General features: G+C 48.5%; 3 protein-coding genes across 3 annotated transcripts; all 3 read right to left on the bottom strand.

Annotated features, from left to right (window-relative positions):
- Window positions 1-9,590: 9,590 nt before the first annotated feature.
- Window positions 9,591-12,054, bottom strand: EI90DRAFT_1383255 (glycoside hydrolase superfamily). Its single transcript, XM_039051735.1, has 11 exons — window positions 11,547-12,054; window positions 11,406-11,493; window positions 11,099-11,346; window positions 10,829-11,036; window positions 10,759-10,771; window positions 10,624-10,707; window positions 10,512-10,570; window positions 10,417-10,456; window positions 10,156-10,364; window positions 9,856-10,095; window positions 9,591-9,806 (listed from the first exon to the last, which is right to left on the bottom strand). Exons 1-11 carry the CDS (start codon window positions 11,876-11,878, stop codon window positions 9,765-9,767), a joined length of 1,563 nt encoding a protein of 520 aa, XP_038914767.1. The 5' UTR covers window positions 11,879-12,054; the 3' UTR covers window positions 9,591-9,764.
- EI90DRAFT_1383367 (uncharacterized protein) lies at window positions 11,977-13,074 on the bottom strand. Its single transcript, XM_039051736.1, has 7 exons — window positions 12,772-13,074; window positions 12,561-12,690; window positions 12,448-12,507; window positions 12,384-12,399; window positions 12,286-12,327; window positions 12,177-12,227; window positions 11,977-12,124 (listed from the first exon to the last, which is right to left on the bottom strand). Exons 1-7 carry the CDS (start codon window positions 13,018-13,020, stop codon window positions 12,076-12,078), a joined length of 597 nt encoding a protein of 198 aa, XP_038914766.1. The 5' UTR covers window positions 13,021-13,074; the 3' UTR covers window positions 11,977-12,075.
- Window positions 13,075-15,147: 2,073 nt separating this feature from the next.
- On the bottom strand, window positions 15,148-16,486 carry EI90DRAFT_1382885 (uncharacterized protein). Its single transcript, XM_039051734.1, has 2 exons — window positions 15,286-16,486; window positions 15,148-15,204 (listed from the first exon to the last, which is right to left on the bottom strand). The coding sequence occupies exon 1, from the start codon at window positions 16,196-16,198 to the stop codon at window positions 15,551-15,553; it is 648 nt and encodes a 215-aa protein (XP_038914765.1). The 5' UTR covers window positions 16,199-16,486; the 3' UTR covers window positions 15,148-15,204; window positions 15,286-15,550.
- Window positions 16,487-18,140: the final 1,654 nt, after the last annotated feature.

Genomic DNA, 18,140 nt, shown 5'->3' with positions numbered 1-18,140 from the left:
ATCCTCGGAGGCAGCCGCAGGCATCCGGGTGTCCCCGTGGGGGATCCCGAGAGCGTCCGCTACATGCGCTGTAGGCGGGATAATCGCCCACGCGCAGAACCGGCTCGGATACCCGTTCACACATTCAGAAAACCACTTTTATTCATGCGACAACTCGATACGGATTCGGTATCTAAAAATAGTGCTAATTCGTACGATTCTGACGATACCAAGAACGTCCCAATCGGTGGAGATTTGACGGAGTTCCGTGTTGGAGAAGTTAGGCACAGCAGGTCACGGGCATGTGCGGGCGTGGGAATCTCAAGCGGCAACCCAGAATTCCAGCCTCACTCGTTCCCACGGCATCTAATAAATTGGTAAAAATGCTTATTGGCTGCGTGAGAGTTATCTCCGGCTTCATTTCCAATTTTGGCCTTTAATTCCGTAAATCCGTTGAGAAATCGCTTATTTTCTTTTATTTTCATATTTTGCCATCATTTCAGATATTGATTGATATCCTTTTATTGTTACTGTTACCCTTTTCTATTATTTCGCCTAATAAGGTATCCAGGTGCCATATGGTACCAATATTTCTCATCAATTATTCTAAAAATAATTGTTCCTTATATCCTGTACATACCGGATTTTGGAAAAGAAGTTCTCCCCTCCCCCATTTTCTCTAAGGTGCTAGGACGCGCTAGAGAGGGTGTGAGTGAGTGGAATCCAACAGTAGGAATAAGGGCAACTGTCTAGCCCACAACGAGTGGGTAGTAGATTAGTTGAGCCCGGACCTTGCGGAATCCCGGAGAACCCACACGGAGTTTAAGGATCGAGAGTCAAGCGAAGTTTAGAGAGAAAGTAGAGAGTTTAGGAGAGTTTGGCCCCACGAGCTTAGTCGGCATAGAGAGCCGCTAGCCCTCTTGCAGCGCGCGTGCTGGGCACAGCGGGAGGCCGTCCGGGGTGTGTGGGCCGGACGGGTCAATAGTACATCGATACAAGGGAAGGTGGTCCGTGTAGATAGAAAGAAATAAACAGGAAGAGGAACATGAGAAGAATGAAATAAAGAAAGGGGAAAGAAAAGGGAAAAGAGGGGGGAGGAGAGGGAGGAAGGAGGGGGGAGGGGGATAGACAGCGGGGAGCGGGTGTGGTGTGGCCGGGTGGGCCCGGGTGGGCCCGGGTCAGGCGGGTGTGCCCTGACAGCAGGGGGCCCTCAGGGAGGATAGGGCTGAGGTCGGCGCTCGCACTCGCGCTCGCACAGCGGGAATAGGCTCGGGCAGCATCGGGACGGGCGGCTAGCGGGCCGGGATGCATGGTCGTGACAGAATCTGAGCCATACCCACAGATTGAAATGTGCATTCAGTGTCAGGGATTGCTTGTCAGTCCAAGTCAAGTATCACCCAAAAACCTAGTCATAGACAAAGCTGAGGTTCCAACCCTCAGCAACACATAGGGCTATATACATGAGAGATATGAATCAATTGGAAGAAAAAGGATCAACAGAACTAAATGATGAGGTAGGCAACAAACAGGGAGATACTCAGATCAAGGGGTGGAGTCAGATCAGGGAAAGGGGTGAGAGAGTTATGGGCTGATGCAGCTACATGCAGTGATATATGTAGTCATATGCTATGTCCCTGACATTCAGATTGGCCCACAAAGATACTGTACTGGCACGATCAACAACCTGTCACGTGTCACGTGAAGGTCTTGGATTGAATTGAAAATCAACAAAATTGAATTGATTTATGGCTCCAGTAACTCCTGGAGGCCATGGGAAGAGGTTGTTGGTTGTGCCAGTACAGTAGGCCAATATGGGTCTGATCTGCTAGGAGCCCTAGATGTCAGGTAGAGGGAGGGTGCATGGACACTCCTCCACATGTATGTGGGTTAAAGTCTTGGCAGGTGACTGATAAAAATGGAAGCAGGATTGCATATATACATGTTACCCAGGGAAATCGATGTTATTAAGTTGCCATCATAGTGTTACATGCTACCCAGGGAAATCAATGTTATCAGAGACAGCTAGCCATGTGTTCTGCACTTGCTCCCTGTCCTTACTCCACATTGGTCACTGCAGGGGCTGTCCTGCTCTGCTCCATATGGCATTATTAAAGAGATACGTTCCCACCACACCACAGCCCCATACCCAACTTCCCAACCCCCTACCCGACCCAACCACCAACCCAAACCCCCCAACCCAACCCATGGGCAATTACTTTCCAGGGATGCATACACACACACACACACAGCACACACACACACACACACACAGCACACACCACACACCACACTGCACTCACACACTGCACTCACACACCACACTCACACACCACACTCAGCACTCAGCACTCAACACTCAACACTCACACTCACACCACACACCACACACCACACACCACACACCACACATCACACACCACACACCACACACCACACTCACACACCACACTCAGCACTCAGCACTCAGCACTCACACACCACACTCAGCACTCAGCACTCAGCACTCAGCACTCACACTCACACCACACACCACACACCACACATCACACACCACACATCACACACCACACATCACACACCACACACCACACACCACACACCGCACTCACACACCACACTCACCACACTGCACTCACACACTGCACTCACACACTGCACTCACACACTCCACACTCCACACCACACACACACTCCACACACTCAGCACTTGCACACACACAGCCCTTACCCAAACAAATGCATGCCTTGCAAGCTCAGCCAACAAACCACTGTCTCAACCCATGGCAGTTACTCTCTGGGCATACTGTGCTGCTGGATGTGACTGCATGTACAATGCCTCGCAAGCTTGGCCAATAATGTATAGATGTCAGAGGAAGAGGACCCAATCAATCAATCATCATCTAAAAATACATATTCAGATACATCAACATCATATGGGTTTTCATGAAAATCAAGCTGTTCACGTCTAACATTATCTCGGAGCAACATTCCCCGAATCCCACCTTCTGGATTATTGACTTTTTGGAGACGGGTCAGGTCAAATGATGTTCTGAATGCAATTCCCTTGATTGACTTGACCCGTGAGATTGCAACATATGATAATCCAACTGCAAAGTCACTTGGTCCCAAATCAATCACTGCCCTTTCAAGTGTTAGACCTTGACTCTTGTGGATGGATATACCCCATGCAAGTGTAAGTGGAAATTGGGTACGGGAAAGTGAGTGTTTATCCCGAGTCTCCCAGCGTGTAGTGAAGGGGATAATGGGCACAACTGGGCAATCTGGATTGTTTTGAGATAGCCACTTTGCATCCACTGGGCCAGTGTATGTTGGGAAGCATACAAAAACAACCAGAGGGATGTCTTTAGTGGGATCAGCATCTGGTGCATATCCAATATGGTCCACTGTCCCACGAGCACCATTCACAAGACCTGCATTTATATCAATACCTTGTGGGGAAGACCATGTATTTATATGTCTCACCTTTATCTGTCCAAATATTTCGAGTGAGCATGACAGAAGCACCTTCTGCTAGCAAGATCTCACTGTCCAAACCTTCTGCCTCATCTTTTGATGCAGCTGCTGCTCCTGCCCCATGGTTTATTGCCTTGATACGAACAACAGGCTTATTCAATGAGGCTAATCAATGAAGGTTAAAGGTATCAACAAGCTCATTCTGTGGGAGAAGATGAATTTCTGTTGAGAAACCCTCTCTTTCATGCTGGGGGAGGTTAGTCCACATGCGTGGAACCAGAAGCTGGTTGAAATCTTCCAAAGTGACCTCATTGGTTCGAAGACGTTGAAGGAAATCACGGAAATGTGTCTGCTCTCTATCTGCACCCTCTTGGCGGAAGATTTGTTTTAGCGTTATTGACTCAGGGATAGAATGGTAGAGACGATTTCCAATGCGACTGAGGTCATGCTTCAGATTGGCTGTGGTAAATAAAGGGGCTTCACCAACTGGTGGAAGTTGACAAAAGTCTCCAAAGAGGAGCAGGGACATGCCAGCCAGTTGGTTATCTGCTGCTTCAGGAAAGATATCTTTGAGGCGACTGACAATCTTTCCAGCAGTTCTACATCCAACCATTGACTTTTCATCAAGAATGATCAACTTGATGTCCTTCCACCTGTCTTGGAGGCGTGCTTTCCCAGAATTTGTCAACCCTACCCACTTCTTGGCACCAATTCCCAAAGCATAATGGATTGTCCAACCCCTGATCCCAAATGCTGCCACCCCAGTCGGTGCAAGACACACAACAGGGGATCCTGGAATGCCATATTCAGTAGCTATTTCATTAAGGGATGTGCAAATGGCCCCAATGAGGAAGGATTTTCCAGTCCCAGCACTGCCATCAATGTTAATGTGGAGAGGGTCAGGCTTAGGGTTTATACGGTCCCGAAGGTGCATAAATAGTGCCTTGAAGTATGCCATAACCCGAATGAAGACAATTCTCTGGTTGCCTTTCAGTTTCTGGTATTCAACAGGGGCAAATTCCAATTCTGAACTGCCTCCTTTGATGGCTTTGGCCTCCTTCAGGAAGTTTTCTGCATCCCTCAGTATGTTGATGGGTAGTGAAGATTGGCACCAGTTGTGCTGACGATCCACAGGTCTGCTCCCCAATGCCTCAATTGTAACACCTGGCTGTCGATGGGGCCCAAGTAATGCTTCAAGCTGCCAACCCTCCATTGGGTTAAAACCCTCCTCCTGAGTGAGCTCCTCTAATTCATCTTCATCATCCTGACCATCCTGATCCTCAGTCCTACTCTGCTCCAAAGAAGGTAGTCCATCATTTAGAAGTTCATGATGGTCTTCAGACCATTCAGACCACTTCTCCACCCAGCAATCCTCATCCTCCAGCCAAGCATCACCTAATTTCCATGGACAATGAAGAAGCAACTTTGCAAAACAAAAGAAGGGATATGTTTCTTCATTTTCAGGGTGTGGGTGTGGGATGGGATACATGATGGTTACCCGTTCCTTTGCAGCATTTGCACGCTGTGGATTCGCACCACGCTCTTTATAGCTTTGATAATCATATCTCCGCAGAAATGCTAAATAGGACAGATTGCCAAGATTATGAGGCCGCAAGCTGTATTTCTCCCTGAGTGTCTTGAACTCTCGTGTTGCATTCTCAAAGTCAAGTGGGAGTGAAGGCCTTGGGAAAAGTGGGACAGATATGTAGGAGCGTGTGGAATGGTGCATCTTCAGGCCATGGAGAAGGTGGCAGACCTCTTGTGCGGAAAAGTCTCGCTCAGTGATGAGGGTCTGAAGTAGCTTCAGATATACCCCTTGCACCTGGTCTGAAGCATTGGACCTGTCAAGGATGGCTTGTAAGACTTCATCATATGTTCGAGATTTGGATTCAGCCTTTGTGACATATTTTGCAGCATATGCCAGAACAGCACTGAAGCTTGTCACGGGACGGAAGTCAATGTTTCCACGCCATCCCAGGATGACAGTATCATTGTAGGAGTTCAGGATTGGGTCATTCCTCCTTGTACAAAGATCAATGATCCCTTTCTCATCCCTGACAATTTTAGTGAGCTCATCAAGGTCCTTTGGGAAGCCAAATCGGCACTGCACTTCCTTTGTGTGTTTGTTTCGTCGCGAACAATATGAGGAAGGGCATTTGGAATGACGCTGAACACGGTTAAGGAGTTCTGCAAGTTCCTTCTGGGTGTCTTCTAGTAAAGTATAGGATAGTGAGGATGCGTGTTGATGGGAAAAGGCATGCATATCAGGATTCCAGGTTGACACAATTGGATCCCAGAAAGAAATGAAGTTCTGGATTGACTCCTGATCATCGAGGTCCAAATCATCCACAGGTGGTGCATCCCTCAACCAGATGAAGCCATGGACATGGCTACTCCCCCTAAACTGCCACTCATAACTAAGCATTTGATACAAATCAGACAACAGTACCAAGTAAACTGTCCATTGACTTACCGCCACCACATATCAACGATTTGGAACTTTTTTTTGAGGACTAAATCAACAAACAATTCCCATCTCTTCACAAAGTAGTATGCAGCAATGGCAGGATTGTCATTTAAGTCTTCTCGCCTTTTCCGATAGGCTGCCTGCTCCCCAACATCCTGTGATTCTGCCCACTGTGGCATGTGCTGGTGGAGGTCTGGCCATTGGAGGTCTGCAGCTGATGCAGTTATGAATGCATGAGGTGAACGGAGCTGATACATCATGGCGGTGAGTTCACTCTGACGTGCCATCCAAAATGGTTTAGTTCCCGCAAGTTTCACTCCTGATCTGGAGACACGCTTTGCTAGTTCCCTCAGCTGGTCAGGCCCAGCATCTGCCACCATTTCCCTTATCTGCTCAACTGTCCACTGTCGTTCATCTGGGTGAGTGGTAAGATACCATGAAGAGTCTTTTTTGGCCTGAGTGCGCATTATTGTGTTCAATGCCCAATAGCGAAAGCGAGGGTGTTTTGCAAAGCGACCATCCTCATATCGCATGAGGTGTGAAGCCCATTCAGAGAATGAGACTGGTTTTTGATGGGGACTGCAAAAGTCTGCCTGGCCAGAAGGGAAGAGGCTAGGGAAAGCCCTTGAGGCAATAGGATTGTCATGCCATTCACTGATTGGCTGGGACTCAATGTGCGGCATGAGAATAGGCCCTTGTCCTGCCTGTGCTGCCATGCGCAAGTTTTGGAGCTCAGAGACTCGCTCCTCATTCACATTTGGAACAAATCCTGATGTGAAAAGTGCCCTCCCCCCCTCTGCTCCATCAGTCTCATCTCCATTTGATGGCCCCAGGATATCATCTCCTTCATCACCTGCTTCACTGATCCTAATGGACTGTAGGCGGTGCTGGACACTACCACTCTCTGGAAGTTGGGACAGATTCTCCTGGCTAATAATGACATGTTGATATGCTGGGTGATGCTCAACAAGCCATTCTAACCACAGCTGAACAACATGGCGCCGAACATAGTAGAGATGCTGGACATCATGACCAAGGACATGATCTGGACCCTCCCGTTGGATCTGGATGACTTCACACTCCTCAGGAAGGATGGGGAGCAACTGGCGAACTTCAGAAGTATCACGGACAAAGTTGCAAATGTGTCCAGAATACTTCATCTGTCCACCATACACAGTGTGGGCTTGCATGACAACATGAATTGGGGCAAGCAGCATCTCCTCGATCTGTGTGAGCTCCAAAGAAGGATCGTCCACAATGAACTGTGGCTTGCAGCCTGAGTCCATGGAATTTGCTGCTGTATACTTGATCGCATCCTTTCTGCACTTCGCACAATGTCCATCCTTGACTTTCAAGTCAAACCATGTCTCATGGCAAGCATCGCAGTGTTCCATTTGAACCTTCATCAGCTCTTCTCGAAACTTTTTTAACAGAGCACGATCATTGGCGGATACTGCAGATGCAAATCCTCTCATCAAATCTTCATCATTGAGCCCTTGATCCCACTGTGAATCTGATAGGTCTGGAGGTGAGGATGAAGGCAGAGGAGATAATGGCCTAGAGGGTGCAGGAGAAGGTTGTTCCTGTGATGAAATGGGAGATGAGGGGGGAGGTGAAGATTGATCCACCATTCGCTCCTGGGCTGCTTTTTGGCGAGCCTCCTTGTACCTGTGATCAGTGTCAATACATCTCCGACACCTGTTCCTATCTCCATCAAATGCAGAGACAGGTGCATTATGGCCATGATTGCATCTTTGCATTGGCTCTGGAGAATTATGAACTTGAACGGAATCTTGAGATGATTCATGATGATGACTTTGAGGCACAGATGAAGGCCCAGGAAGGGAGAAAGGCTCAAGAGGCCCAGAGGGTGAATACATGCCAACATCAGCTCCACCTTGAGCTGGAGACCCAATACGAGTCCTCTGGTGCTGTCTACGTGTCTCTTCAGGAGTATGTGAGAGACGGTCAGAGTGAAGTCGAGGACCAGCAGAGCTTGGTGGAGTGATTTCTGTGTAGAAAGTTATTCTGTGTATTCTACTGAGAACTGAATACAACATAAGTAGTGTATTCCTAGGAATTTCAGGGGTTTCAGACCCAACCTGAGATTGGACATCCAGTTGTTGAAGGTCAAGGGCAAGCTGTGTCCCAATAGATGGATTTCGATTATGTTGGGATCTCTGTTGAGATGTCCCAGAAGAGTTGGGTGGTTGGGAGGGCCCAGCAACAGTTGATTGAGAATGGATTTGAGTGAGTGGTGTATGTAGCGATCCTTGGCTAGCTGCATGATTCAGCTTCTTCCTCTCATTTCTTCTCCTCATCTTCTCTGCACGGAGGATCTCATCCTCAGTTGGCATCTAAAAATTTATTTAAATTAACTCCATAAGATGTTAATTATAAATATTCTTGCACCCACAGCTTCAATGTGCACACAGTATAAACAGAAAAGGCCTCTGCAAAGGCAATATGCCCTATTACAGGCAAATTGAATAAATTTCCTATTGTGAAGCAGGGAACAGGCTCGCTGCACAAGTTGCAGTAAGGAGCAAGGCTGACGTATTTTCCAAAAGGAAAAAAGGGGCCAGGAATCCCTACAACTTGTAGGCTATGAGAGGTGCTGGTCTTAAACTGCCGAACTGATCCCAGTCTGTGCAGGCTAACACAGGGGCTGGGGGACAGGGGTCGCACTTCAGTAGACCTTTGAACCCTATGGATCTGCTCCAAATAGTACTACTTATACAAAATCCTAAGCCCAGGGCACTTAAGGCTTTGCAGAAAGGGCCTGAGAGCCAGTAGCAAGGAGTTGCAGAGAGGGAGAGAGAGGGCTGCAGCTTGCGCGCGTGTATGTAGCACAGCCACAATATCACGGGTGAGCCATCCCTCTTATGTTGATAAGGTCAAAAGGCTACATAGAGCCTAAGTTTCCCTCAAAGTTAATAAATATATAGTTTAAATGATTGTTATGATTATTATGTATTTATTAACATACAACACTGCAAGTGTTGCCGCAATATTTTGTGGCACACACATTGCACGGATGAGATATACATTTGGATCCGATGTTGCACAGATCCCACGGGGTGGCCATTTCTCATGGGGTGGCCATGGGGGGGTGGGATTGCACTTTCACACGGTATATTCCCACGAAAAAAAAACTAACCCCTCTGTAAACAACGCCTCGCAAGCTCGGCCAATGATGCAACCATCTGATAAGAAACGACATAATCATTTGAACTTAGTCCAGCAGCGCCCCATTGCCCTCCGGGACATGGCTCGTGTTCATCAATTCCCCTTCCACTGGTCACAGCTTACAGAATCAACTCGTTGTGACCACCCGGCGGTCCCCTTGATTACTGCGACGCATGAATATGGGCGCTTCAGCGCCGTATGTACATTCCTGAAGTTATTTTACATCTGGGCTACGAGTGAACTGCTGGGAGACGGGTTGTCATATTTGGGACGCCCTTCTAATAGCTACATAACTGATTCTACATGACAGCTTGGGCCAGAGGCCGTGGTGGGATCTTTGGGGAAAGCGGAGGTTGGAGTCCGGCTCTGCAAGTTCACTTTCGGAACTATTGTACACGCGACTCTAGACTTTGATTCAGCGCGGATGCTATCACCAGCTTAGAAGCCTCGAATCGAGCGGTAGAGGGATCAAGGGTCTGTAGGTTTTGGGACCTTGACGATCGCTGCAAAGCTGCTGACGTCGATAAACTATAAGTTTTCATCCAGAATAAGCGCCTGGGGAGAATAATTAAGCATTGATTTGTGATAGTACTTGAACAATCTGTTTCCACAGTGTGCTTTCGAAATTTTGTTGACGCAAACAGGTTCCCAGAAATCACATTGCATACTCGACTTGAAATGCCCAAGCATAATTGACCTGCCGTGAAATTAGGCAATCCAATCTGAAGCCGTGTGATAAAGCTCACCTTGTTGAGGGCCACTTCTGGTACTTTGATGATGTACGTGCCGCCAAGGTTTGCCCACTGGAGGCTCTTACCAACGTCTCCGGCCCCGAGCAAGCTGATGGTGTCATTCTCAAGAAGGGGTATGTGCGTATTAATAATAACCACCTCATCCTGAGGTCGATGAAGGGAGATGATGCAGAAGGTTGTGGGTGTGCGAGTGAATCGCAGCGCCTTGAACTCTGCCCCTGGATAAAAGGTTTGCTTCGTAGATGTACGTCAACACACGACACAATGGTTGTATTGCGCGATGGCGGAACTCACCGTCCCATATATGCACCCTCCGGAATGTCCCAACCAATGACCCATCTCGAGCAATCGCCCAACAACTGGAGGTGGAACCACACCATCCCCATCGGGGCCAATGTTAAGCAAATAATTGCCGTTCTTAGAGACAATGTCAACAAGAGTATGAATGAGATAATATGCGCTGCGGTAGTCATGCGGGGCAGTCAATCGGTTGTATCCAAATGCTGGACAATAGTGGGTAAGCCACTTCGCGGCTTTCCTCCTTCATAGACTCACAGTGGGGATCGACTGATTCGGTTGATTCCCATTTGGAATACTAGGTGCGAGGGTCAGCATGAGGCCAAGACATAGGAGCAACTGGAAAAATTTGCCTGAATGGAAGAGAATTTCGTATACTCTGGTGTATCAAACTGTGGACGTGTTCCACAACCTGACGAGTAGGTTCAGTGTCCGACATTCGCCACATAGAGAAAGTTCACGCGCGATTGTTCATGGCGACTTGGAGATTCTTCTTATCAGCAAAAGGCAACCAGTCTTCGAGGAATTCTCTTGTCATGTTGGGGCCCCCTGCCAATGGTAAGGAAACCCGTTTCCTTGAAGCAGCTCGACAGTACTTACCGATGTCGCACCACTAAACAATGGAACAGCATTAACAAAGCACGGAACAAAAAGCGTGGTAGAATCTCACCATAACCTCAGTTTCATAATCTTCAGCCAAAATCTTCATCTTGGCAAGTTGCTCGTCGCGGAGCCAGTCTTCCACCAGAGGTACCCCAGTGTACAGCTCCTCTTTCGATGTATCATAGGCGTTTCGCGCAAGCCATCCCGGCCACGTTCCCCATCCGTACCCACCATCTCCGACGTTAGGATTGTACCACTCAACCATTGAGAAATACCTCGTGAGATGATGTAATGTAAGTCAAACCATCGGCTGTCGGGTTAATTGGGACAGACTTACGTTCCTCTCCTAAGGTGCGGCTGTTCCTTCTTTGCCGCATCGAAGAGCTCTCCCAAGAAATCCCTCTGAGGGCCTAGATGAACGCTGCTACGGCGCGTCGCGTTTTTTGAATCAAAAATGCAGAATCCATCATGATGCATTGTGGTCGGGATGAAGTACTTGGCACCGCTGGCGGCAACGATTCTGACAATTTCGCTCGCATTGAATTTCGAGCCAACTTGCGGTATGAAATCATCATATACAAAATCCTTGAGATGAAAACGGGTGATAAGTTATTCTAGGGAGGTACCACGCTATAGTACATTACCTTTCCATAAGTATTCAAGTGGTGCGTCCAGAAAGACCAGGAATCATAGTCTTCGTGGTGTTGATGGTACCAGTACCATTCCGCATAACTATCAAAACCTTGATGGTGAGAATTGACGATTTTCGAAAGAAAAAGGCTCACGGTCCAGGAGGCGCCCACCCTGGGACAGCATATATGCCCCAATGCATAAATATACCTAGTTTAGCCTCCTCCCACCACTGGGGTACGTCTCTCAGAAGAGGATCAACTTCCTCTTCACCATCACCCTTCAAATGTAGGACGTGTTTTTCATAAATCGTTCGCCCATCTGAACCCTTTAAGCGCAGTGTACCAGGTGTGTTGGCGAGTGATCTACGAAGATCTCCCTCGTCGGTCGGCCGTCGAGCCGTCACCCAAATTTTGACGATGACTTGATCTCCCGGCATTAAACGATACACCTCCCCTTCTTGAATCGTCGTGAGGACATCAGACATATAGGCCACGCTGAATTTAAAGTCCACCCAAAACTCGGATTTCACAGAGAAGGCGGTCGGAAGTATATTTGCTATTTGCAGTTCCACAGCGAACGCCTTCCGTTGATCAATGTGTTTCCACTTAGTAGTAAGGCGCAGGTTGCTGAGTGAGATGAGAGGGAATTCCCCTCCTATTTCGTCAATGCTGGGAACAATGGTCAAGGCAAAGATATGAAGACGATTCCACGAGGTAGAACTGAAAGGAAGCTGGATCGATGTTAGCGGAGAATCACTCTTGATAGATGTGGTCCATGTATACATCTGCGTGATATTGTAGTCTTTTTCGCCTCCAGGCTTATAGTGATAGGGACTTTGAAAGGATATCGTTGTAATACACTGATGAAGGTCTGATGGGTAAACCTACTCACGTCTGAATGGCCCCGCCAGTGTTGATCCAGTGTAAATTCCACCTATTACCATGACTTTTTAATCCCGTCGATTTACTGAAACAGGCTTCATGCTTTACCAATTGTGTATCGAAGCTAATTAACAATGTCAAGGCAGGATCGAGACACAAGAAAACCCCACACCTTCTACCGTTTGTTGAGTTCCATCTTCAAAGTGAAACGTAAAATGTGCGCCGGTCTCACCTGAAGGCAATCTGCGTTAAAAACCAATAAATTCCGGAAAGTGACCATCAGACCATCTATGAAGTCCCCAGCATATAAGACATGCAACTCTTTCGCGAAGCGTACTGGGTACGGAGCGGGCAATACCTGGCCATCTGAGACGACATTGTCAAAAGATCCGTCCCACTCCAACGGTAAAGTGAACTGGAGTAAAGTCCGTGGGTAAGGATATCCATTAAAGGAGTCAATCCCCTGTCCCAAATCAAATGACAAGGAATCACGCACATCAACAGAGCCAACTTTAAGTGTCCCAGTTGGAAGTAGCTCGGAGGCCCAGTAATGCCCGCTGTGATGGTCAAAGTTAGCGTCCGGTCCAACGGCGCGGTTGTTGAACCAAGGCTTGAGTTCGATGGATACTGGCCGAAGGGTAGCGGTCGCGATACGCTGAGTGACATATTCTGTGTCTTGTTCCGGAGAGAAAAGGCTCGGTATAATCGTGGAGAGCAGTGGGCTCAGAATTTGGAGGAGCTTCATGGTAGCTCAGCCTCCGTGCGGGGAAATATTCTCACGACCCTTGTTTTGGTTGTGTCATAAATAGACAAATAGATTCGGCCAACTCCGCTACAATACAGCTAAGGAATGACTCAAAGTCTCGTGGCATTCCGATGCCCTTTGGTATCGTGGCCCCTTCCACTGCCTTTTACTTTTTCTAAGTACCACACTCGATTATCTTCATAAATCCAATTCACACCACCAATCACGTTGGGGTGAGAATTTGAGTTGGGGCTCGAAGTTTCCCTCATCCTCCAGTCCGCCATCGCGTTCGCATCAGTTTGGACTGGTGTCTGATATGCTGCGAGTTGACAGCGCCAGTAATTCACCTGGCGCCTGATCATACCGTATAATCTAACACTAGTCCAACACCAAGATTCAAAACTCGATCTTCCGCAAACACCCATTGCGAGCCATCACACCTAGTTCCTGTTGATACTTACCGCGACTGTGTAGCGGCTTGGCTTATGTTTTCGGTGCATACCACTTCCCCTAGCGTCTGCTTCCTTCCTTGGTTATTTATTGGGCTGAAGCATGTACCGCAATTCCGTCAGCCATGACAAGGACCTCACTTGTAAGTTGTAACAGAAAAGGGACCTAAATAAGCCGGATCAAAGGATATGTTACAACGAAACGATAAGAAAATTATACACAATTTCCCTAATGTACCAATGTTATTCCATCTAGCGTTCAGTGGTTCGCTTGCGGCCTACTTAGCCCCCCCCCCATTTATGTACACCCTCTACAGCTTCGGGCTTGCCTTGGAACAGGCCCTCGCAACCCGGGTCCTTCCCATTGACCGCTAGTATTCACACGTCCCGTCCCACCAGGACCCGTGCATGACCCCCTCATGGTGTTCGCATGTGAGCAGTCCCATCGCTCCACGAGTTCCTCAAAGACACCTCGCGAACAACAGGAAAGCGGACATGGTCTTTGCAGCATATGTGGAGCCTTTTTAGATTGGAGATCGAGTGGATTGGCGCCAGATGGCGTAACCGTCCCAAAACTCACCCTGGTTCCCGATAAATTCTCTGATGAAAATGAAGGGCCGTTCAAGACGCAGTCAACCAGTCATTGAAAGCAACGGATCGGAAGCCGCGTATCATTAAATCAGAGTGCCTTGGTGTGGCTGAAGGATACCTATGCGGGGCCCTGAGAACTCGGAGTCTCTGCAAAGGGCGGTCACCGGTTGTGCTGGCCGAATTGCAAACTGGGGCATGCGGCGGGAGGGGTGGAGCGTCCATGGCGCTGGTGACTACGAACGTCATCGGATGGGTGAGTACGAGATGCCGAATAGACGGTTGGCAAGTGTACGGAGGAGGTTCGGCCAGCACCCGAACGGCACACCGAGGAACGAATGTTGCAGTGATCCAGAGACCAAAGGGGGTGTAATGGCGTCCGCAAGTTGCTTAGATGAGAGGATTGTAAAGGAAGAAAGGTCCAAATGATCCAGGCGACTCGTTTGTGACAGTGCTTTGAGAAGCAGCGGCGAACTTGTCGCGATCCAAACGATCCGATTCCAGTCCAGGCAGGAGGGGTGATTGATTTCGTAGTGGTGAAAACGTTGCAGGAATGTTGTCTCGGATTGACAGGGTATCCATCTAGTCCGATTTGGGTCTCGAATGATGTTTCGCAACCCCATATCAAATCAACGGGATGCGTCCACGGCCATAGTGAGCGCGTAGCCTTACGGAAAGATCGCACCGCAATATGATTTCATAAACATTGGTGTGTCACCGTATAACAATCTCGATTGACAAGTGGGATGACTCGCTGCATTGCGAGGTTGCAGTACTGCAACAAATTGTATATGATGTCAAAGGGGAAAGTTTTCTGCTTTTTGTAGAGGTCCCCTGTGTCTTGTGATTTCTAAGGTAAGCGACAAGATCGTCTGCCATGGCGATGATAAAGTGACGATGATCGCACCGCATAACTGGTCAGGCTTTCAGCAGGAACCAGTGTGAAGCAAGACGAACCTCGTCACTACCGTCCCCTGCGTGAGCCCACAGATAGTCTCCAGAGAGCAGTGCAGTTATTCTACGAATGCGCCAATCAGTCTTTCCCGTCCGCTCGCAAGCCTTTTCGGAGACTTCATACAGTTGGAGAAAGGGTCAACCAGAATGTGAGAGCCGTCTCCCGCATCGTTCTCGATTTGCAAGTCACCACCTACCATAGTACCAAGAATGTTATAGCAACTGCGTGATGAGTAATTTGTAACGTTGATGTAGTCTGTGACTCCGAACTCACAATCCCGAAGTGTAGAAGCCAGAAATCGGTTGCACTCAAACGTGCGACACTCTCCACTATCTGGTCCATTGCATCAATCGTATCTGTTGTCTCTCGGTGGGGGGCTAGGCACTCACATGGCAGAATGCATCTATATCACTAATCTGGCAATACAAAGCGAACACACTAATACTTAATCTTCCCAGCTGTCACATACGCTTGTGGTGGTGCGTTACTGGATCCCAATACCATCTCTCGCTGATGGCTATATGGAATTGACAGAAACTCAGGAATGGATGTTGTGCTGAGCCAACCTAATTAGGTTGCACATGACAAGGGTGTGGATTGAAATGAAAGAGTTCTCTGGGCCGATTAAAGTTATAGATCTTACATGACCAGTGGCAAGCGCTGTGGCTATTATGCGGTAAGCACCACAAGCGTATCTGTGGTTAGAAAGGTAGCTCGAGTTCTGGCTTTCCGCAGAGGGGAAGAAACCCCTTAATTTTTCGCAAGGAAGGACAGGTAAACGAACAATGTGCCGCAAACCGTGCTGGAAGAGCGGCAGAGAATGCCGGGTCACCCTCGATAAGCTGACATTGCCAAGATCTTCGATCTCGTTGAGAACATCCAGAGACTTCCCAAACGCTGGGTGACTTGTCGGGTTTCGTATGGCGGGCCTCTGGACAGAAGTGACTGGAGCATAAGTTCTAGCTGCAAAATGGCCCCATCCAATAGCATGGGGGCCCGAACCGTAACGATGGGTCGGGCGCTGGACGAAATTTCCAGTTTGAGACATGCCGCAATGGCACGCCTTATCGTCGGTCGGGTTAGATCCAGGGACGTAACCGATCGTCTTCTCGGCCACAATAAGGGCGCGTAGGTTGAGAAACATAACGCTTGGAAATTCGACCTCGTCATAAGAGGGGAAGACCATACTCACATATTCGATAAGGTGTCCAAAGAAAATAGGGACTGTGGTTGGTGCTCATGAAAAAGATTTTTTTCCAAAGCATTTCAAGGACTATGACATCGATTTCAAGTCGTAGCAAGCCCCATAAGCTGGACTGGTGAGCAATTCCAATTTCAGCCAAATATGAGATTACTCCTACTGTGTAGTCTGCAACCAGCACCAACTCGTAGACGGAATTGCTGAGGACCGGGTTCTATGGCTCCAAAAACCGTGCCTTTCTGAATGCCCTAGCCCTTATTGGCAAGGCTCTTTCACAACAACTGCAAGGCTGTTTCATAGCTCAGGGAGACCAGACAACTCAAATTGCTCCTGCCAAAGATGGCCTCAAGGACGTCAAGAGGTGTATCCCCATGAGCAACTGGCGTAATTTTGCTTCATCGCTAGTCTGGTCTAGGGTAAGGTACTTAATCGCGGGCGAAGTCTTGAAGCCGAGTCAAGCTCATAACAACACGGCGAAACCACGAATGGTCTGTTTGAATCCACACGAACCGCAACAGCCCACAGCTTCGTTTCTCCGCGGTGTCGGACAGCCATGACCTGAATGGAAGGTGGCACCACGTGTTGCCTCCAGCTCGTGACATGTTTAAAATTTGGTCGGACCGGACGACGGTCAGACCCCCCGCCGCCCATTTCGTATAGGTATCATGTCGATTCAAATGCACCGCCTGCGCCGGACACACGAATTCCAGCATCTGCCGTTGCTCAGCTCACTTTTGCCCGAACAAAGCATGTAACCAAACCGATCCTGCTCCCAACTCAATATTATGCTATGTACCGTAGGCTACCGTCTATCTCTATCTCCAACTTTACGCGTTGCCTACCTATTCATCAGTCCACTGGTTCCTGAAGACAGAATTTGTCATTGCTGCATATCATTTTGGTGCTTCTGACCCTCACCGGCTATCTGCCACCGTGCCAATGTCGTAAGGATATGCACCCCTGGAAGTGCGGGTTCCTAGGCAGCACAAGTTGGTTCCCTTGGGTCCTGTGGACGTACTACATAGCCCAAGTAGAAGCAATGAACAATCCTCGGCCTCACCTAGATATTGCTTCTCTGGTATTTCGCCTATCTTTCCAGTCCCGTTTCGTTGCAATGAGCCTAGGCCCATTTACCCTTGAGTGCACCTCGAATGAGGCGTCGTGCACGTGGGACTCCAAATTGTGGCGGGGGCCGGCTAGCCGTATGTGCATGTCCGATACGAGCTCAGTTGCTCCGCGGGGAAGACCAATTCCTTAGGAAGCGAACAGCAAAGCCTCCATTTGCACGCGCCGCGCGTTGCAAGAACACTTCGCATAGCATGTTTCCAGGAAATGCCCTATCCCAACACATGTTCGTCATGATGTGTTACAGCCTGCAGGCCTGGAATCGCCCCCAGCTTCTACTGCTGCGCTGCAAGGATAATTACTAGCGAAATTTCTGCTCATAAGGAACATCATGTCTCCCTGATGGCTTGATAATTTCAATAATGAGTCTCCCAAATCGAATATGCAGCAAGCGATGGATCTCCCGGGTCGGTTGGTGGCGCTGGATGCGCCGGACGCTCGGTACCTCATTGTTGCGATCCTTGGCGGACATTGGAGACAAGCTGCTGTGTGTGGATGACTTCTTTGCTTCCTGACGTTCCGTTCCAATAGGTACGCCGTTTACACTCATTTCGTGGGGGTAAAGACGCATCTACGGTTGTCTCGGGGAATTCGATTCACTCAATGAAGCCACGTTCACACTTCGTTGTTACTGCACTCATCTCGAATGTTCCTCAGACGAACTTCCATCGATCTGTTGCTCCCATGCCATAATTCTCTCATCATGATTGGTGTTACCCTCGCCGCGGTTCCGCGGTCCACACTTTCGGCTTGGGTGATTCTTCCTCATGAAATGCGATCAATGATCAATAATTCGATTCCC

The sequence above is a fragment of the Cantharellus anzutake genome, assembly GCF_015039405.1.
Source record: "Cantharellus anzutake strain C23 chromosome Unknown EI90scaffold_31, whole genome shotgun sequence".
Lineage (NCBI taxonomy): Eukaryota > Fungi > Basidiomycota > Agaricomycetes > Cantharellales > Hydnaceae > Cantharellus > Cantharellus anzutake.
This window is presented reverse-complemented; position numbering and strand designations above follow the sequence as displayed.